Source organism: Petromyzon marinus, chromosome 32 (assembly GCF_048934315.1).
Source record: "Petromyzon marinus isolate PM22_M1 ecotype Great Lakes invasive population chromosome 32, UKy_Petmar_22M1.pri1.0, whole genome shotgun sequence".
NCBI lineage: Eukaryota > Metazoa > Chordata > Hyperoartia > Petromyzontiformes > Petromyzontidae > Petromyzon > Petromyzon marinus.
This window is the reverse complement of record NC_133698.1, coordinates 13592501-13616082: the sequence shown is the minus strand read 5'-3', so window position 1 is coordinate 13616082 and position 23582 is coordinate 13592501. Positions and strand designations below refer to the sequence as shown.

General features: G+C 51.8%; 1 protein-coding gene across 1 annotated transcript; it reads right to left on the bottom strand.

Annotated features, from left to right (window-relative positions):
• Positions 1-1483: 1483 nt before the first annotated feature.
• ERF (ETS2 repressor factor) lies at positions 1484-22705 on the bottom strand. Its single transcript, XM_032964695.2, has 4 exons — positions 22344-22705; positions 11561-11786; positions 10468-10583; positions 1484-6951 (listed from the first exon to the last, which is right to left on the bottom strand). The coding sequence occupies exons 1-4, from the start codon at positions 22363-22365 to the stop codon at positions 5678-5680; spliced, it is 1638 nt and encodes a 545-aa protein (XP_032820586.2). The 5' UTR covers positions 22366-22705; the 3' UTR covers positions 1484-5677.
• Positions 22706-23582: the final 877 nt, after the last annotated feature.

Here is a 23582-nt window from a genome sequence, read left to right as displayed (position 1 = left end):
GTTGCACTATATTATACACAAACGCCAATAGCTCCCAGTCCTTCCCAACCCGCACTGTGGCTTGCTGATTCCAATCTGTTATATTGATATTATTTACATTATTCATGTTATATTATTTGTAGAGCGGCTCCTCTCAAGGCACGTGACATAGTGAGAAAAACAAAACGGTGATAATAATGGAATGATACTGGTAGGAACGAAGTTGTAAACTGAGTGTACCAGCCTGCAATAGATTAATGTGTCCGTCCGTCCGTCCCCTTTCAATACTTTAACGAAGTGAAATCTCATGCTGTTGGGTGTAAAATCAGCAATAGACAGCGCAGAGACTTGTCCTACCAGCCCACCCTGCAGGGACCTGTTTTAGTTGGCAGAGGCGTGCAGGGGAGGAATGACTCAACGCGATACACTCGGGTACTGAGGGGTCACTGAAGGGTAGGGGAGGGACGGGGAGGAGTGGAGGGGAATGGGCGATAAAGAAGAGGTGAGGGAACGGAAGGAGGTGAAAGAGGGGGGCTGCTTCAGGTACAGGGGCAGAGTTGAGTCTGTGGGCAGTGTTGGGGCTATGGTCAGTGCTGTTTAATGCAAAGGGGAAGTTGATTCCAGTGGAGGGGTGCAAGGAGGGAGAAGGACCGATCACGGGAATGGGCACAGGCAGCGTGAGAGGCAGATTGGGAACGAAGAGGAGGGTGACATGGAAGGAGTTGAGAGGCAGGGCCATGGAGAGAATTAAACTCGCGTCAGGTGTAAGGGGAGAGAGTGGAGTTGGAGGAGGGGCGTGGTGGTGAAAATTAAAGGGGAAGAATGAAAATAACCTCGTGCAGAAATTGTCGGAGGGGAATGCCCTCATCTAGCAGTGGATTGACAAAAGGACTGTGCACACTGAAGCCACGGGTGTCACGATACGACGTGTGTAGCTCGTGCGTGAGTTTGCCATGTTTACGATTCATCACGTGATAGTGTTTGTGTCTTTGTTCTGATCGCTATACCACGGGACTGTTGTTAGGGCTCCGTGTGTGTGAGCGTGTTACTACCACAGCGGGGAGCGGTAGTGTAGGAGCGGCTCGCACGCAGCGCTACAAACCCGGCGACCCGATTTCGATTCCAGCTCACAGCCAACACTGGTGACGATTATCTGAACCGGTCCTGGGCCTCCCCTAGGTCGACTAAGCCTCAAATGAGTACCTGGTGCGGCGTGTAAACATCGCCACTGGGAAGCCTAAGGCCGGGCCTAGTGTTGGTCAGCCACCCCCTCGTGTGCCGTGCCGGCCTTCATAGGTGCTCGCTTCCAGCACTTGCCCCAACAGTCTGTCAAGGCGATACGGGGGATCTTTGTCTAGTCCGTGTATGTACACACTTGAGAAATAATTGGGGAGACGACCACAAGAAGTGGGATCTTAAGCCATGAAATGTCACGGGGCATTTTGCAAAGCTGTATATATACATATATATTCATCTGTATGAAATCAACACAAACTACTGTGGCTGTGGAAAGTGGCCAACATCTTTCCCACCTTTTGTTTTAATAAAAAAAAACTTAAAACAGATACCATGATACATTTTTTTAAACAACAAATTGCCGAATGTTAATTTAAGTTAATCAAAACAATACTTTACATACTCGTGTGTTCACACCAAAAGTTAACTTGGGCCATAACACAAGACCGCGGATCTCATTTTGAACACGAGACACGACAGACGTCACCGAAGCCCTGTGCTAATGGTCAAATGACAAAAAATTCTCATTTTGTGACATCTGAACATACACCACACACGATGACCATATCAGCGGAGAAAAAAAATAGTTAAAACAATATCATGTACCTTTAAACAGCGTATGATCAAATAATCTGGTATGCAGCCAATCTCGTTTGTTCGGGCTTGAAAGCTCAGCAGCGTTGAGTCTGGAGAGTGCTTGGATGGGTGACCACTTAAGCACGCATTTTTATTTATTATCATAGAGATGGCAAGAGCTTCATGGTGGCCAGTGCATCAACATACATGGTTGTGCTGTACTATGAACCAACGTCCATGTACTCAGCATGCGAGGTACGGTCAAAGAAATGCCAACGACCCGCATGGTGTGGGGCAGGGCCCTCATCCAGCAGTGGATTAACACGAGGGTTGCGCATTACGTCTGCTCAGGGTGCTTCAGCCGTGGGTGTCAAATGCCACCTTTAGAGTCACAAGAGACCGGTGGCTCATGGGTGTTTGCAACATCTTCGATTCCTCACGTTATAGTTGACTATTTTTTTGCTCGGATTGATTCGCTTCATCGCTGTAACTTTGTTTTTGTTGCGCTTGTGCCGTGTTTGGCGACCCAGGTGACTCTTTGCAAATGGCCCCAATCCTGGTCTCTGGAGTTCTCACCCGGTTCAACAGAACACACTTTGGAACTTGAGAGCAATACAGCAGGTGGGGTAGCTCACAGGGTGTGTGGGAGGGGGAGTCTGGATGGACAAGTTGTAGTTTAAACTAAACTGTCAAACAATGTTTTCATTTTACCAGGTGAAACCCACGGAGTTACAAAGCTTAATGAAGTGGCTTGTCATCACGTGGACATTTATCGCAGCCAAATACTCTAAACGCGTGTTTTCCAATGTGGAGGCAAAAAAACCAGAGGACCCAGAGAAAAAATCCACGCGACCATGAGGAGAGACACGCAAACTCCAAATATACAGCAGGCGTCAGCGTCGCAATCAAACCCACGACCTCCTGCATATCAAGCGAGGGAGTTAACATCTCGCCACTGCGGCGAGTTGGCCCGTCAGTACACCCACTCTGTAAGCTGTTAGTTCCACGCTTCCCCCAACTACAGACGGCTAAATTCCACTCCCACCGTGGCCGTCAACTACCAACAACCCCGCGCCTCAGCAGACGAAGGCCACCAAATTACCAAGCTGGCCTAAGTGCCCCCCCCCCCCCCAGCTCAACGGCTTTCAACATCCCTGCTGTAACGGGGTTACCAATTATTGCCCCAAACGGCATCACTCCGTAATTTACAAACTGATGCCATAACACACGTGGACGCTGTTGCTGCTGCTGCGATATAATGGTTGAGTGCGCTGGACTGTCGCTCTCCCGGCGTGGCAGTTTAAATAGAGACACAGAGAGAGAATTTCTAAAACTGTCCGCCCCCCACCCCGCCTCTGTCTACCCAACAGTATAAATGGGTATGCCGCAGTTATTGCGACAGGGAGGTTTGCATGCGTTGGGGTAAAGTGTGGGTGACTCTTGCTTCTTCGAAGATGCCCGGCTCGCGTGGAAGCCGTCCCGAGAGTAGATTGAGCTCTCACGAGCTCCCTCTGGTGGCAGCAGTGGGTGTGAGCAGGTCATTGCAAGGGCTGCAACTCTGTCTTAAGAATTAAGATTTTCAAGGTAAAACTTGATTTTCTACCCAAATATATCCAAAAGATCAAGCATGCTATATTTCATTACAAATCCAAAGAAAAACCATTTACTTTATTACAAAATAGATGTAATAAAAATCTGTGCCCTAGTTTTTTTTTAAATGTAAACTCTTAGGAAATGTGCACATTTATGTTTCCATTGTTATCGGAAAAAAAAGGTAATGCTTTAAAACAAAATACATACCTTGCACCGTGTACGTACATTGACAAACTTGCGAGTTTTAATATAATGTACACGCTTCGCAATCATCGTCAATAGTCATCACTGGGTTTACAGGAGCCAAATACGACGAAGTCAGCCGTTCAAACTGCTGCTGCACCCAAAGCGTTTACCATCGTACACCCGACTCTTTAAACCCCAACGCCCCCTTCTCCCCGACTGTTGGCACGGCCCTCCAAATGGGGTCTCACCAACCCGGGGGGCTCCACCCCACTGTCAAACAAAAGGGCCTCAGTTATGTTCCATAAAGAGCTTCCTCACACACACACACTGTACGCGAGTCGGGCACAACAGTAGGGGCATTATTCCCGCATCTGCTGCACTTTCCAATCTCTGTGAGCTTGGAGGCTGGCCCAAAAATAAAAACCTCCCACATGATTACATAATCACAAAACCGAACAACAACAAAAAGCTCCACCACCTATACAACTTATAAACCGATAAACTAAAAAAATGTCGTAAAAACATTGGTTATGCCAGTTACACGACAGATTCAATAGGCGATACAAAGCATAGAAATGTTTAGTGAGCAGTGTTCCTACTGTGGAGTTACGTAAGGCATTAGCGGCAGCATGCGCAACGTTCATCACATCCTGCCCCTCGGGAGAAAAATAACTACTCAAATTCGCCACTCAATTAACAACAAAAGCGACTCGAATCTATACCACGTAATACAAAGAATATTTAAAAACCATCCAACACAAAGCAGAATGAAAGCGTTAACGGAGCTGGGCAGGGCGGGCACACGCGCGTGTCGTATTGCACATAGTATAAACAGCTTTACAGCTAAAGCAGACGTCCCCCTCCTCCACTGCATGTAGGGCAGCAGCAGCAGCACCATGACGAGCGCACGGCTAGGGGTGGGACGATACATCGGGGGTGGGGTTGGGGTGGAGCAATGCAATGTGGCTCGTTTGGCCTCGTCACGTATTCAAAAAGTGTGACGAATTAGCGATTGCATAACTTTTGGATCAAATGGTCCTTTCGGGATTTTTTTCGAGGATGATTTGATTGGTTGGCCTACGAAGTGGACTTTGGTAAATCTGACGACCATCCCACCTCTAGTATACGTAAGAAATCGCCACACTACGGTGCTAAAAAACAAACGTTAAGGCATGACGTGCGTGCTTATAGCAGCCTTCAATTAACTGGCTGGGGTGTTTACCCGGCATCGTTGTGTGGTCGAAGGAGAGGCCTGACAGAGACGTGTTACCGGACGCTTGTTACATGGAGCATGCCGTGAACATGCTCTGGCACACCCACGTGTGTTTCTGGATGAATAGTTAATGTAGGAGGCGGATGGGTGCTTAATTGGCCTAATGGGTCTGGCCGTGTAAACACGTGGCTAATGTTATTGCCTGATACATTGGCAGGCTGGTTATGAGACTGGTTTGCTGGTTAGTGGACTGACTGCCTGGTTATGAGACTGGTTTGCTGGTTAGTGGACTGACTGCGTGGTTATCAGACTGGTTTGATGGTTAGTAGGCTAACTGGCTGGCGAATCACTGGCTGGTTAGCAGACTGACTTTCTGTTTTGTGGACTGGTTGGCTGGTTACTTGACAGGCTGGATGGTTATCAAAATAACTGGCTGGTTAGCAGAGAGGCTGACAGGATAGTGGAAAGGCTGCCTGATTAGCAGACAGGCTGGCTGCAAAGTATGAGCTTCCCTGTAGCCAAATCACAAACTTGAGTGTAGCTTGCATTGAAAGCACGTGAAATGTTTGTTCTGCTACTATAACATTCAATCAATCAACATGTTCGTCAACATGCATTTCTGTCCCAGTGAGGTCGGCCAGTGTTGTCCATCAGTGCAAGTGCCCTGTTGTTCCACAGGGCACTCCTCAGCACAATTAAAACCCTGTCAATGTGTTACATTACTCGTTAAACGTGAGAGAAAAAAATCCTGCATTCCCCAACACCTGACACAGTTACCAAAATCGGAGCGGATGTTTTTCAGTGTCAAGACCCGACTGTGCCCGACGTTTGAGTCTGATTGTACTGTGCGCTGCGATGCGGAGCTAACGGCTTCACGACGGGACGGACGTCCCTTCACTTGAGCGCGAGCGGCGAGTCGGGCAGGGTGAGGCGCAGCTTGCCCGTGTCGAACGCCGCGTCGGCCCTGGCGCCACCCCGGCCCGCTTCCTCCGCCTCCGCCCGCTGCTCGCTCCACCACCGCTGCTTGAAGCGCAGCTTCAGCGGCATCGTGGCGCTCCCGAGGGGCGTGCGGGGGTCGCGCGCCTCCAGGGACGACGGGAGGGGCGCGTTGGGGGACGGCGTCGGCGGCCGCGATGCCGCGGCGGGCGGGGGGGTGCCGTAGGGGGAGGGCGGCGACGGGCGAGGGGAGCTGGGCTCCGAGCGTTGCCGGCCCCCGTCCGGGTAAGCTTCGGCTTGCCTCGGTCTCCACGCGGATTTCCGTTCGCCCGTCGCCAAGCCGGCGCCGTGGCGGTCGTCCGCCGCGTCCATGTCCACGTCGTCGGCGTCCTCCGCCTTCGCTTCGGTCGCCGTCTCCGTCTTGACGCGGAGCGCCGAGGGGTGGCCGTTGCTCGCCGGGTAGGCGTCCGCGTCGGGACGCCGGTGGCCGTAGCATCTGTACGCGTTGTCCGCGCACGGTGGCTCGTCCTCGCCCGCGCTCTGCCGGCCCTTCCTTCCCGGAGGGGGCGCCTGCAGCTTCAGGGTGACGCTGGGCGCGTCGTCGCCACCGACGCCGTTGCCGCCGCCGCCGCCGCCGCCGCCGCGCGGCGCGCGAAGGTCATCGCCGTAGAGACGCTCGTTGCTCACGAGACGGAGGTCGTCGTGGATACGGAGTTCGTCATCCCGGATACGGAGGTCGTCATCCCGGAGACGGAGGTGCGCGTGCGGGCGGGGAAGCGGCACGCGCGGGCTCAGGTGGTAGTTGTACACCGAGCGGCTCTGCGCCTCCAAGTACCTCCGCATGTCGTCGGGGTTGAACGAGAAGTGCGTGTGCCCGCCGAACGCGGGGCTCCAGGACGGCGAGGGGGTGAAGTTAAAGTGGCTGGGGGTGAGGGAGATGGCGGGCGAGAAGCCGGGAGAGAACGGAGGCTGGGGGCTGGCGAGGGGGGAGGCCCCGGGGTAGAGCAGCGGGTAGGCACGCGCGGGGTGGGCGTGGGGCCCCCGGGTGATCACAGAGCACTTGGTGGAGGCCGAGTCGTCGGCGGGCCCCCCGGGAGGCAGGAACGGGTGTTGGTGTGGAGCCGGACCGGGGCCCGGGTCGGAACCATCACCCCCGCCTCCTTCCAGCGGGGGGAAGTAAAAGTGGCTGATGATCGCCGGCACAGGCGGGGCGCTGGCTGGGACGGGGCCCACTGCACGGAAAAAGAGAACACAAAATTAACGACAGCCAACAGCGTAGGACGGCGAAACGTTCTGATTTTAGTCAAAAACAATTAAAGCTCAACTATTTTTATTTTACAAGACCCACTGAGCTATATAGCTCGAAACGTGGAGGGAAAACCCGGAGAAAAACCACACGACCACAGGAACATAAGACATGCAAACTCCACATATACAACAGGCGTCAGGGTCAGAATCGAACCCACGACCTCTTGTATACCAGGCGAGGTAGTTAACATCTCGCCACCGTGGCACAGGCCAAACGCTACAACCATCGTCGCTGCCATCATCGTGTGATGATGCTGTGGCAACACGTCGCTCTTAATCACAAATCACAGCATTGTGCCCAAGGTACATTGTATTTCTAACTACGTGACTTTACCGAAAGAACCAAAGAGTATAGTGTTGATAAAGATGTTTTCTAGTTTTTATCGCGATGTCAGTACTTGACCACTAAGTAGCAACCCCTCCTCCAGCCAGTGTTGCACTACAAATGCCATTTCCACTTCAACTCACAACGATGCTTTCTGCGAATGCATGAGTTGTGACGTAAAAAATTATAATTGTAAGTGCCCCGATTATTATTATTGGAGTAGAAGGCTACCCAGGAAAACCTGTGAGTCTCAATACTCCCAGTAAGGAGGGGTACCTTCTTGGGATGTTTGGCCAATTCTTTTGCTAGTGAGAACGATGACGTTGATGTCGTTCAATAACCATACCATGCTGTGCCTCTTGAATAACTTTTTCAACGCAATAATGAACAACGGGTATTGATTTAAAACTTCGATCGCCAAGTGGTTTGACAAATATAAAATGCAGGACGATTACCAGGACATAACAATATATTTTCTCAAAATGGATGATACGACTACCGTGGGGACCTTACATCGTACGGTATTCTCAGTGTCGCCAAATCGCAGAAACCCTCTCCTACCAACACCGCCTGCCTGTATCAGTTCTCTCATCAGAGTGGAACGGCGTTCACTAACCTCCGGACAATGACAGGAATGCCAGTTCAAGGTAATGCCCTCTCCACAGGCACGGTGAACAACAACAAGGGGGGTGAATAATAATAAAAGATAAACACGGACACAAGTGCACCGCTGTTATTTACGCTGCGCCTACGACCACATCGCTCACAACGTGCTCCCCTCCATTCCGTCAGACCTCCGAAGCCGGGGTTTAAGCCTGGATCGTCCTTGGATGGATGGGCGACCATCGCGGTCAAACGGGCTGCTGTTGCTGCAGGGCTTGCAAGGCAGGTACACGACGGTGGGCAGAAGGCGATGCAGCAAAACCCGTTGTTGTACTGCACTGCTATGCGCCCAATTATTTGTGCCCTGCCTTCACCAGCTCACTTTAACCAGCGTGGTGAAGTATGGCCAAATTACTGCCATCACCGGAATAGCGTCAGGAGGCCTTTATCCAGCGGTGGACTGACAGACCTTTAAGTCATGAATTTATGCGCTGCTTTTTGCAGGGCCTTATTGACGTCATAAACAATTAAGAAAAATCACGCAAATGCAATGTTACCTTCCAAGCCACACTATGAGAGATGACGTCACACATAAAGGTGTCATGGGGAGGAGAGGCACTTATATATTTCCTGCTATTTTTTTTTATTATCGCCAAAGGGTAACCTATATCGATCAATGGCAATTATGTGATCAATAGGGCCAGTTTTCTCGAGGGCAATTCATGATCCCATATTACAGACAGACAGAGAGAGCCAATACACAAAAACTTTCAACCTTGGTTTGAAAGCTTTAAAATTACTTTTTCACAAATAATCAAGGCCCACATTCATAATTGTCTCGTCCAATGCACACACGCTTCAATAAATTGTGACTTTTGGTGCTAAAGCTGTAGAGGAGCATTTCTATTCCGCACAATAGTTTAGTCTCCCGATTCTCTGGGCCGAGGCTCACGCAGGCACTTATAATAATTGGACCCTTGCAGAGTGTGCAGAGAGCATCGCGTTCAAGCCCACGGCCCGGTTAGAATGATGTCACGTACCGCCACTCAGCGGAGCGGCGTGTCCCGCACGCTTTATTGTCTGTTTTTCCAGGAAATCTACCGCGTAGGTTTTAGCGCTCGAGCTGTATGGCTCTCCCTTTTGTGCTTTCGGGTCGTGCCGCGTACAGAGCGTCGTGCGGGACGACGTCCAACGTTTCGCTCTGCGTACTGCTGGCAGATTCTTCGGAACTGAATTAATTTACGCTGCTGTAATTATGCGCTCCCCAGAAGGCTGTGCGGCTGGTGAGATGTGTCAACAATGCTTTTATTATTTTATGTAAAGGGACAAATATTTGGAAGGTGTATTGTCCCGCTTCGTATTACCTATCACCCATAAATGTCTGTCCGTCCCGTGCGTGACGTCACTCAACGAGGCCCACCCCCCCGTGTGACGTCACTCCACACGAGGCCCACACCCCCCTCCCCCTTATTAATATTCATGAGTGGGTGGATTTTTACACGAACGCAAAGGTCGAGATGAATTAAATAATGTATTACGCCAAGTCGCTTCAAAGATGACGTTTCGTTAAAGAAAGTGACGGTGAAAAATAAATCTACGCAGCACAGTGCTACATCCGTGCGTGACGTCACTGCAAAAGAGCCCCCCCCCCCCTTCATTAATATTCATGCCCGCGTGGAAATTTACACTTGCGCACAAGGTCGCGCACTCCACATGGCACACTCCTCCCCTCATTAATAATCATTAGCGGGTGACGTCACTCCACATGGGGCAACCCCCCTCCCCTCATTAATAATCATGAGCTGAACAATTTTTCTATTGAATATTTCAGATTTGATGCAATATACACCTGTCCTTGGGACGGTCAAAATAGCTAGTTTTTATTACTTAAGTCTCCACAATGACGTGAATTATTATGCTATGTCATTTATATGGGATCTGGAAAAGAAATTAAATGAATGTGTTGAGCAAACGATCAACTCTACGTCTGGAAACGATTACCTCTACAGCTGGAAAACACCATCAAAAAAGAGGGAACTGCAATGGTTTGGCCGTTTCACGAGGCGGAGCAGCAACCTCACGAAGAGAGTGCGTCAGCAGGGAGCGGCTGAAGGAAAGAGAGAGGAAGACAAGAGAAGAAAGACCCCGCTGGGAATCCGCCAAGCGGTGGACTGCAGAAACTCTACCCGAGCCGCGACTCCACGAGTCCCGAGACGGCACGCGCTGGGGGAAACGGACAGCCGAGTCATCGCCAAGGGCACCCCGACGATCGGATCTGTCCCGGGAATAGCAGTCGGAGTGGTCAAACTGGGGTCACCTTCATGAAAGTTATCGCGACCCCCCATGCTGGAGACTGACATGCGGACGAATGAAGACAACGCTTCCCAACTAATTTCCCGGTGATGCGGAGCCAAACGTCGCGGGAAGAGTCTCCGAACAAAACGCGAGCGCCTCAACCGGAAGGCATGTCGGAGGAGTTGCTTTCGCGGGCGGCGCTCGAGCGCTTACTCACCCTTGTTCCGCGCATCCACCCCGCCGTAGTTTGAGAGCACCAGCTTGTTGACGTTGAACTTGTAGGTGTAGCGCTTGCCCTTGGTCTTGTACAGAATCCTTTTGTTGTAGTAATACCTGTGGGCGCGTTTTACGCAACTGTTAGATCGGCGGTAACGATCGACAATCACTCTCCTCTACTGAATTGGAACCTCCCATTCGCGGCTGAATGATTTTGCTTTAAAAACATGATTCCGTGAATTTAATATACGAGCAAGTTCACATTTAAATCATTTGTGAACCGTGTTTGGTCTAAATATCAGGAATGCACCCAATCTCATCAATCTCAGAAGCTAAGCAGCAGGCCTATAGCCAGCATAGCACTCAAACAGGTGACTGCCAAGCACAAACACAGATTGTCATCACGGCAGTGGGGTTGGGTGGTAACGGCAGGAAAATGCACGATACTTTTATGCTCCAACGTTTGTTCCCGCTGCCTTCGCCAACCGGCACCGACCAGCGTGGTAAGGTCTGGTCAATCAACCCCCAAGACTCGCACTGACCAGCATTGTAAGGTACGGTCAACCAACCGGCACTGACCAGAGTAGTAAGGTACATTTAACCCCCCCCCCCACGACTCGCACTGCATGGGGATGCCCTCATCCCGCAATAGGCTGACACAAGTTAACATTTACACCACAGCTGGGCTCTAAACGATTCTTCAAGGAAACAAATTCCCACTGATTATCCGTTAAGATTGTTTGACTTCATCGGATAATGTGAAAATAGCTTGGCGAAGAAAAAAAAAGTTCCGCCTCTGTTGCCATGTGTGCCACTGGACAGGAGGTGATAGCCGGAGGATTGGTGACCTCATGGCCACGTCACACTGGGTGGGGGGGACTTGCTGGGGTTTCCCACCTTCAGGAGGCTGTTGGAATGTGGGGGGGGGGGGGGTGGCTGCCACTTTTAAAGGGGGTCCCAAGTAATCGACCACAAACAAAAATTGTTCTCAACGTATCGGTGCGGCTCTCATGAAACGACTCTTTATCCGGCGCGTACACAGCGTGTCTGTGCATGCCCCCCCTCCTCTCTCTCCTTCACGGACGCGAGCGTACCGCAGCGCGCGGCTCAGCTTGTCGTAGTTCATGTGCGGCTTGCACTTGCGCGCTCCCCAAAGCCGTGCCACCTCCTCGGGGTTCTTGATGATAAACTCGCCGCAGTCGCCCTGCCACGCGATGACGTGCCGGAACTCGCGCTTGCCCAGCAGCTCCAGGATGAAGTGCCACAGCTGCACTTGCCGACAACCAGGACTCAGGTCCACGCGCTCCAGCCCCGGCGAGTCTAAACACATGTTGGGGGGTAAGAGGTGGGGGGGCGGCATTGTTAGGCTTGGCCAACATTCCACTCTTGGCTTCGTGGGTTTATTAAACGCTCTACAGACCACCAGACACTGGTCAAAAGCCTATCACCAATAAAAGACTGTAAATACACAAGCCGACTGAATGTTCAGTTGCTGTGGCAGCTAAACTCGGTACTCAGGAATTAAAAAATCAGGGAAGGAAAATGACGCATGAGCACGACTTCTATAATGATTTCCGACCTGTATTTGTCCTCTAGGGATAATCATACGTGTTAGGTCTCAAGCATTACCCTTGAGACTCACAGTTTTTCACAATTCTGAGAGTCTCCAAACCGTACAATGGATTTTTTATTATTTACTTGTAAATAATTACACTTAACACTCGGTCCAACTTATTGCAGTGCACACGCAGCTGCTGCCAATGGTTCAGGTCTTATGTAATAGTCAGCTTATAGCCTGTCTATGAAGAAGGGCCACTACCCAAAATGTCTCCGTTATTATATTTTTTCCTTTCATAAGAAGTTAAACTTCGAGGCAGTGTTATCGATTCATCACTTGAGCTTTTTTTCAACTTAAATAAAATGCTAGTATCGAGTTGTATTGCTAATAGGAACTTGCCCTATAGGAAACCAGTCAAATTGATTAAAAGGGGTTACCCAAATCCTGGCAACAAAATTACCAACCGCTAAAACGGATAAGGCTTATTGGCCAGAGCAATAACATTACACACATCACAAGCTCATGCCCCCCTCCCACTATCTACCCACCCCGTGGCGTGATTTCCAACACGCGCATGAACAACTACTACTCATTTTACTTTACAGTCTTTGTCAATTACTACTGGATGAAGTCCCCCCCCCCCCTGCCGAACCAGTTGTGGGGGGTTGTTTGACCATAGTTCATCAGCCTTGGCTGAGAATTAAACTCAGGTAGCAGTGTTCATATTAGCGTGCTAACTAGTCCACCACCGCTCACATTAACAATTCCAATGCTCTTAACAAATGGTTTCCGATTCTGGCAGTTGTAGGGCCTAGTTACATTATGCATCCCCACAGACATACTATTCAGTGCATGATGTACAACATTTCTACACAGTTATTTGCATTTTTAGGCCTGGCCATGCATTTATCTGGCAGTGGCTTGATCGTGGCTGATGATGTTTATCATTCCCAGCGCGAGCCTGCAATTGCTGCTTTGCACGGTGTCACTTGAGGTCCACTAGATGGCAGTGAATATGTACCATGTCATTGGCCAGGTGGGTATTACACATTCAAAACGATGGCTTACCAGAGATTTCCAGGACACTGGGCTGTACCACTAATTACAAGGTACATTGTGATGAATCACCAGCTCAAAGGAAGTCGGGCTGTACCACTGATGAACAAATACACAGGGATGTTCAACGTTACTATAAACATGTAACTAAGTACGGTAACATTACTGAAATGAAAGTATTGTTCTGCATTGTGCTAAGCAGTATGTCACTAAGTTCAGGAACGGCTATGTATTGAATTTAGCGGAAGCCACGTAGCAGAGTCATTAACTAATCCTACAGTTGTGTACGTCAGGGATGATCACACTTTCAAATTACTGTCAAGTTTGTGAGTTTCGTGTTGTTTCGGCCTGTTTGCGTTCTCCGATAGGCGTGATATTCGATTACACAATCTGTAACGGGATGCTTTCATGTTCAAGTTTACAATGAACTCGGCGTAAACACCGACCGGGTTCTCGTTACACTGTATGCCTGTCTGCATTTTACCCTGTCAGAAAGTTCGATTTATTTTCTTCCTCTTTCCAATGTTAACATTTGAAATGGGTTATTACTGATTATTATGATGTAATGTACAGCCCTTTATCGACCCACTGCTAGATGAAGGCTTCCCCACACCATAGCGATCACGGGGGTTGTTAGTTGTTGGATCATGCTTCACGTCTTGTCAGCGAGGTTTGGCCAAGGTAGTGGGTGGGGGAAGGAGGGGACTCGCCACTGGACAATAGCCGGGGGCCAGGCATCGAACTCAGGTCGCTGGGTTCATAGCGCAGCGCGTGAAACCAATGCAACCACTGTTCCAGCCTTACCGACTGTGCGTGGTCATTTATGCCACGTTTGCAGTACTGTACTGTACGCAATTGTAGTACTGTACTGTACACCAAATCGCCCCGCATTCCTCAAAACTCGGAAACGGGCGATTCTGGGACAGTGCTTGGATGGACGATCACACCACGCGCAAAAGACCGGTGTGATCATTGGCATTGCGGATTTACCCGTACCAACCATATTGGGAAAGTACGGTCGAAGATACGAAATGGCCTGCAAGGCCCTCATCCAGTGGTGGATTGACAAAAACAGGTCGTGCGTGTACGTACGTGTATGACAGATGGCTGAACATGGGGTCAAGGGGGACAGCAGAGACACCATGCCAGGACTTTTAAACGAACCTTGGACTGAGTGAACTCCCTCCAAATGCTTTTCCGTGCAATCACCCCGTGGCACTGAGAAATGGACTGACTTTTAACAAACCAACCTTGGACCTTTGCGCCTGCCTTGCCATTGTATAATAAATCCCCCCCATTGTATAATTGTAATTAAGCCATATTGCATAACTGTAGTTAGCCAGCATACGAATAGTGTGTGGCACCAGTTCGGAGTGATGACTGTACAATAATAACTTGCAAACACCAGGATGGAAAAAACCATGGAACATACTACATTTGCATTGTTGTTCTTAACTGCTTGGTAATAAGTGAATAACCCAGCTAATGTACACATGGACACATAGTAATGATGCCTGTGTGTGCCTGATTGACATTCAGACATCTATGACAATCAGGCCATAGTCAGCACGGCTCTGGTATTCAAACACTTAACCTACACAGAGCACATGTCTATAAATATAAATCAAAACCAGTTGCTGTATGCCACTAGTTGTGTCGCGTGATATTATAGGCGACCAGGAATTAATTTAATCCAGGTCTGTCCTGGAAAGCAACGCAGAAAACATGTTCGCACCCAGCAGACCACATTCAGTCCACCACAGGCTGTGGCTACGACTCATCACATGCCACCTACTCCAGTCTAACAGCGACCCGAAAATATTGAGAAATGAAACCATGTTGGTAACCAATTGATAATTAGCACATTCCTCTGACATTCCTCTGACAATGTCGCCAATGATAGCACGGTGATGCGGGTTCTTTAGCCGGGGCCCAGCCAATCAATAAAGATGGTCAGCTGATAGGTCCCTGTGTAACACGACTATCAGCTTGTCATTTCACAATGGCTTCTACAAGCAGCCAGCCAGCCGGCCAGCATCACGGGGTTCCTTCCTCGCATTCACCAACACCACCCACGACTCACGAGACCGCCCAAGTCACGACGCGCCGAGTTCTGACCGCCTAATGCCTTTAATCGCGCTTTAACTCTCGGCTTCTGCGTAGAGGTTAGAGTTAAGGTCGTGGGGTCCACCCCGCCGCGCAATGTCACTTCCACGCAGAGCCAAGGCGCCGTGCCCTCCTCCTCGCTCGCCACGTGTTCCTGGCACTCATGGCTGTCAAGTTTGGGGGTCGTGAATACGGTTAGGTTTTACCATTCGGCGCTAAGGGAGGCGGCAGACGGTAAATAAAAAATAATTACAATACACAGCCCCCTTTGTCAAACAGCTGCTGGATGAGGGCCTCACCACACTGTGCTGGTAATGGGGGGGGGGCAGGGGTGGTTATTTGTCCATACTTCTCCACGCTGGTCAGCGAAGGTTGATGAATATCGCCTGTGAGTTGCAGCGTCAGCAGGGCAGGGTGGGAGGGGATGGTGTGCGTTTTGGGAGGTCGTGCTTTTACGTGTTTTTGCGAGTTGTCAGGACGGAGTGGGGGAAGGGGGCTTTAGTGTGCTTGGTGGTGGTGGTTGTAGGGCGCGGTGCACAGTTATGGCCGTAAACTTCGTGAGATGACCAGTGTGTTCGCGTGTGATGATGATGGGGCGCTATTGCGTGTGTCACACGTGCAACGCGTGTGTGCGTGTGTCACACGTGCAACGCGTGTGTGCGTGGCGGCAGTGTTGCTTGTAGTGATTGTCCGTACCGATGGTACCAACTGCGTATAACACAAACAGCACCACAGAATGTGCCGAAGTGCAGCGTGTTTTTTCAGCCATGTGTGGCTGCCACTTAGGTGGCTTTGCGATGCGTGATACATTAACCATGCCACTACTATACGTAGAGTAACTGTACTTACCTTACTGTACCTAAAGTAACGTGATACGATACTGTAAGCAGTGACTAAGCACAGTAACGGCACGATTAAACTTGCATTAACCTGTACCGTTCATGTAATTGTAAGGATAGAAGCCACTCAAACCATTCACCACAGACTTCCACAGCATCATGCAAATGAGGGATGAACGTGTGGTGTGTTAAGCGAGTGTTGTTTCAGTCTGTTTACATTCTCCGATAGACATGATAATTCGCGACCCAATTTGTAACATATGTTCAAGGTTACAAATAACGCAACTAATTAAACAAACTTGTTTTTTTACTCAAAACAGTATGCCACTATGAAGCTCTCTTGCAAAGACATTCGCAGTCGAGTAATCCACTCTGCGGCACTATGCTAGGATCCAGTTGTAACAACCTGCAGACTTCCCACTGCCCAGTTAAGTCCATGGGCTAGCGAAACAATTAGTGCAGTGCCACCGAATGTAGCAAAACTCTAAATACATTGGAGCCACTCAAGTGATTAAATATAAGGTGGTACGGGGACAAGTGAAACATCTGGACTCGGCTTTAGGACTAAGTCGGCCCGGTGTTTTAGCAGAGTCTTCAATCAGTCTAGAACGCGAGTTCTGACACCTCCGATTAGCACGGTTGGCTACGTACGGTGGGAAAGAAGTTCAACATCCATACAAAAGAATCAAACACACGGGACACTGACTAAAGAGGAAACAAAAGCTGAAGAGCGCACAAAGAATCATGCAGAGGGACGTACTTGGAATTACACCCAGATATAAAACGTGACGGGATGAGGTCAACCACCACGGACGATGGCGTTACGAGGTCAGTCTGTGACGTGCAGGAGGAGTGAGACGAGATGGCAGCAGCACCGGACCACGTGAGGGATGGCGACAGAGTGTAAGAGGCCTTCATCCAGCAGTGGATGTGGTCATGGCTGCTGCTGACGACGACGACGATGATGATGATGATGGATCTATAAGCGTTTGGGACCGGTTGACTAAAGAATCTCCGTGGCGTGTCGAGGCGAGTGCAAGGCCCACGCATTGTTTTCGAGAGAGTTTTTGTGTGTGTGTGTCATGGCCGAGAAGTGAAGGCACGCCCCTTCAAGGAAGCGGGGCCTCCGCGTGGTGCGTTAAAGGTCGCAGGGCCCTGCTGCGTTACGAACTCAAAAAAGAGAATGATTGTGTCGCGAGATTTGGGGGCTTTTTCGGTCATTCCCAGCGACGAAGTCTTGTCAAAGCGACAAACAACCGAGCGACGTTCTGCAACGAGGGCGTGATGCAGATTTAGACGGGTTCGCGAGTTATTTGCATTCGGGATCGTGCATTGGTTAACGTTGTTTAATACTGTACCAGGTCAATTATCCTGCAACGAATTAGTAAGGTCCGTCCGTATCTGGTGTCTTTTTTAGGTTAATTTTTACAACTTTCCACGTTCAGGAGTTGGAAACCTTTGCAGGGCTGCAAGCGATTTGTCTCCAGAGGAATGGGGAGGGGGGGCTCTTATAATTACGATAGAACAAAGACGAGTGTCGACCTTAGTGTAGAGTCAAAAGTGGATTCGGTGTGGAAGCTACAGCGTAATCATTGGTCCCTTCTGTAGGTAAACGTAACAAGCTGTCGTGTGGACGCTAATCAAAGCCACATGACCTTCGGGGGCCACATTGCAGTAAACCTAAAATCCCGAGCACCCACTAAAGGTTGCCCATCCAACACGAACTGGAATGTTGTGTTTAAAGAGTTCTGCAACACTCGCAAGCATTCCTGTGGCCCAGGAGCACACGCACACACGCACACATACACGAGAGATACACACACGCACACACATACACGAGAGATACACACACGCACACATACACGAGAGATACACACACGAACACATACACGAGAGATACACACACGCACACATACACGAGAGATACACACACGAACACATACACGAGAGATACACACACGAACACATACACGAGAGATACACACACGCCACACACCCAAGATACACACACACGCCACACACCCAAGATACACACACACACGCCACACACGAGAGATACACACACCAAAGATACACATACACGCCACACACCTAAGATACACACACACGCCACACACACGAGAGATATACACACGCGACACACCAGAGATACACACACCAAAGATACACACATACATGCCACACACCCAAGATACACACACACGCCACACACCCAAGATACACACACACACACACGCCATACACGAGAGATACACACACGCACATACACGAGAGATACACAGACCCAAGATACACACACACACGCCACACACACACGAGAGATACACACACCCATGATACACACACGCCACACACACACGAGAGATACACACGCACGCACACACATGAGATAGGGTCACGCACGCACACACATGAGATAGGGTCTCGCACACACTAGAAAGGAGGACACACACAAGATAGGGGCACACGCGAAACAGATACACACAAGAGATAGAATGATGGGGTACACACGCACGAGCTATCATGGGATACAGTACTCACAGCACAGACATTTCATACATGGATTGTACATGACTCGCTCACATGGGCTAGACGGACACACGATAGATTAAAAACCCATGTGAGATCATGAGGACACTGGATAGACCGATAAAGAAGAGCTAGACAGGATAGCCACACATGGGCTAGTCGGACAGGATGCGCAGGGTAAACACACACTAATCAGGATCGACAAACGTGAGATATACATAATACACATGGGATAGACAAGACACAAATGGAGCAGACAGATTTACTTGGGATAAGCTGTCTTGACATGATCAAGACAGACACACATACACATGCACCAGACATACACGAGAGCGAGAAAAATACACCTGGGCTAAACACATGAGCTAAAAAGACATGCTAAACAGAAAGTACACACACACACGGCAGAGAGACACGCGTGAGCTAGATGGACACATGCGGCACAGGCATGCACACCGAATAAACAAGAGACAGGCATGACAAATGCAAACATGAACTACACACAACATGAGCTAGACACACACAACGGACCTAAACACTCGTATATATGGAGACATATATACATATACACACAAGACAGACATACATACACAAGGCAGATATACAAAGAAATATACACAGGTTAGACACACACAGGGTACACACACAGGGCGGGCAGACACATAGGGCTGACGGACACACACACACGGGACACACATTGGCCAGACACACACACATGGGAGACAGGCGGACACACAGCAGGACATAATAAACAGATACAGGGCAGACACACACGGGACACACACACACACACATTGGCCAGACATACACACACAGGACACACACACATTGGCCAGACACACACACACGGGACACACGCACACATTGGCCAGACACACACACACACATTGGCCACACACACGGGACACACACACATTGGCCGGACACACACACGAGACACACACACACATTGGCCAGACACACACACACGGGACACACACACACATTGGCCAGACACACACACACATTGGCCAGACACACACACACACACGGGACACACACACACATTGGCCACACACACACACACACGGGACACACACACGGGACACACACACACATTGGCCACACACACACACACGGGACACACACACACACACACATTGGCCAGACACACACACATTGGCCAGACACACACACATTGGCCAGACACACACATTGGCCAGACACACACACATTGACCAGACACACACACACGGGACACACACATTGGCCAGACACACACACACGGAACACACACACACACATTGGCCAGACACACACACACGGGGCACACACACATTGGCCAGACATACACACACGGGACACACACACACACACATTGGCCAGACATACAGACACGGGACACACACACACACACACATTGGCCAGACACAGACACACGGGACACACACACACACATTGGCCAGACACACACACACGGGACACACACATTGGCCAGACACACACACACGGAACACACACACACACATTGGCCAGACACAAACACACGGGACACACACACACATTGGCCAGACACACACACACGGGACACACACACACATTGGTCAGACACACTCACACACACACATTGGCCAGATACACACACACGGGACACACACACACATTGGCCAGACACACACACACGGGACACACACTCACACATTGGCCAGACACAGACACACGGGACACACACACACACATTGGCCAGACACACACACACGGGACACACACATTGGCCAGACACACACACACGGAACACACACACACACACATTGGCCAGACACAAACACACGGGACACACACACACATTGGCCAGACACACACACACGGGACACACACACACGGGACACACACACACATTGGTCAGACACACTCACACACACACGCATTGGCCAGACACACACACGGGACACACACACACATTGGCCAGACACACACACACGGGACACACACACACATTGGCCAGACACACACACACGGGACACACACACATTGGCCAGACACACACACGGGACACACACACATTGGCCAGACATACACACACGGGACACACACACACATGGGCCAGACACACACACACAGGACACACACACACACGGGACACACACACACACACACGGGACACACACACACACACACGGGACACACACACATATTGGCCGGACACACACACACTGGCCAGACATACACACACACGGGACACACACACACATTGGCCAGACACACACACACACGGGACACACGCACACATTGGCCAGACACACACACATATTGGCCGGACACACACACACTGGCCAGACATACACACACACGGGACACACACACACATTGGCCAGACACACACACACGGGACACACACACACTGGCCAGACATACACACACGGGACACACACACATATTGGCCAGACATACACACACGGGACACACACACACACGGGACACACGCACACATTGGCCAGACACACACACGGGACACACACACACATTGGCCAGACACACACACACGGGACACACACACACACTGGCCAGACACACACACACTGGCCAGACACACACACACATTGGCCAGACACACACACACGGGACACACACACACATTGGCCAGACACACACACGGGACACACACACTCATTGGCCAGACACACACACACGGGACACACACACACATTGGCCAGACACACACACGGGACACACACACTCATTGGCCAGACACACACACACATTGGTCAGGGACACACACACGGGACACACACACACATTGGCCAGGGACACACACACATTGGCCAGACACACACACGGGACACACACACACACTGGCCAGACACACACACACATTGGTCAGGGACACACACACGGGACACACACACACATTGGCCAGGGACACACACACATTGGCCAGACACACACACGGGACACACACACACACTGGCCAGACACACACACACATTGGTCAGGGACACACACACGGGACACACACACACATTGGCCAGGGACACACACACATTGGCCAGACACACACACGGGACACACACACACACTGGCCAGACACACACACACACTGGCCAGACACACACACACACTGGCCAGACACACACACACGGGACACACACACACTGGCCAGACACACACACGGGACACACACACACACTGGCCAGACACACACACACGGGACACACACATTGGCCAGGGACACATGGGCTCGCGGCGTCGCTCACGCGAGACGCGTGGCCGTGGGGGGGGGGTGGAGGTTTTGGGGGGGGGAGGGGCGGGAAAGCTCGGCCAGGAAATCCGCGTCGCGGCGAAAACAGGAACCGTGACGTCACACAGACATTAGCGAGGGGGGGGGGCGCGGGGGATTAGAGGGGGGGGGGCAACGAGTGTGGTGGTGGGGGGCGACTTGGGAGCGAGGATCGGCGCCTACGGTAGAGTCGGCGACGGCGGCGCGAGAGAGAGAGGAAAGCCCTGGGCCCTGGCACAAAACTCGTAAAATGCCTCCCCGCGCACGATGCGGTGGTGGCGAGTTGATGGACGCCGAGGGGATGGCCACCACTTACATGGGGCCGACGGACCGGACTCGCCGCAGACGCTGGCTACACAGCCCCCCTCGAGTCGCCTCCTAAAGCGACCCCCCCTGCCCCCTCCTCCTCCTCGCAGACCCTCCTTAAAGTAGCCCCTCACCACCGCCAAAAGTGCCCCCCCCACCCACCCCTTACGCGCGCTCATCACCCCCCCTCAAGCCGCGACGCAACTTCACCCGCAACGCGCACGCACCTCGCTCGGCACCGTTCTTCATGGTCGCGGCGCCGGGGTAGAGTGAGGAGGGGGGGGGGGAAGATCTCCGTCCGCCCGCGTCTCTCACTCCTCCGAGGGTCCGTGGCTCCGTCCCGTCGGTCCGTGAGGAAGCTCGCGCGGTGCAAGGGAGTAACGAGGAAGGGGAGAGGGGGGAGAGAGAAAGAAAAAGAAGAGTGACGGCGCCGATAGAGATGGCAGAAAGGAGCGAGTCGCCGGGGCGCACTAAAATAAAAAGTGTGCGCCGCCCGCCGGCCGGGACGTGAGGGCGCTCGGCTTCGCACCGCGATGACCGCGCTCAGCTCGCGCCGCCCACGCGCGCACGATGTAACCCCCCCCCACCACCACCGCCCCCTCCCCCACCCACTCTCGCGTTATTATAAAAGCCCCCCCCCCCCGCGTACTCGCCCGCGTCACGCGCATCCCCCCACTCCCGCCGCTATTCACCCCCCTCCCAGCTCCGCCACCTCCCCCCTTCCCCCATCTCCCAACTACCCCACCCCCTCTCCCTCTGACCAATAGCCGCTCTGCAACCCCCTCCCCGCGCGCGTGCGTCACGCGACCAGTCCCGCCCCCACTTGCCCCCTTCCCCCCACCTTCCCAGCTGCCTCCACAGCCAACACGACTACAACAGAGGCACCCGCGGGCGCGTGCGTACGTCACGCGCCCAAGCCCTGCCCCCCTCCCAGCTGCCCCCACCCCACTCCGAGCCCTCTGCCCCCCTCCCGTAGCAGTGGAACCCGAGCGCGCGGACAACCCCCCCCCTGGCCCCACGTTATTGACCCCACCCCCTTTTTTACGCCCCACCCAAACTCCCCTCCCCCACTCCACACCCTCACCAATTTGCCCGTCGACCCCCTCCCCTAACGTCTCAGCCCCCCCCCACCGACCACCACCGCTCTAGCGCACGCGCGCGTCATGGCCTAAAAACAGCACGCGCGGGGGCAGGGGTGCAAGAAGTGGCGGGGCTCGCGGGGGTGTGGGGGGGGAGGCGCGTGTCAACCCGGAACGTCGCCCCCCGCGCGTCGCTAGGCGACGCGCGGGGCGTGACGTCACGCGCCCGGGCGAGAAGGAGGCTTGGGAGCGAGCAAGGGCCGCCTTGCTCTGAGCCCCCAGGCCGAGGCCGCCTCTGGGCGATGCTGCTCGTCGCAGGCTGCCGTGGCGAGCAGCCGCGATGGCGTGCGTCGTCCTTTCCACACCTCCCGCCGCCTGCAAATGTCT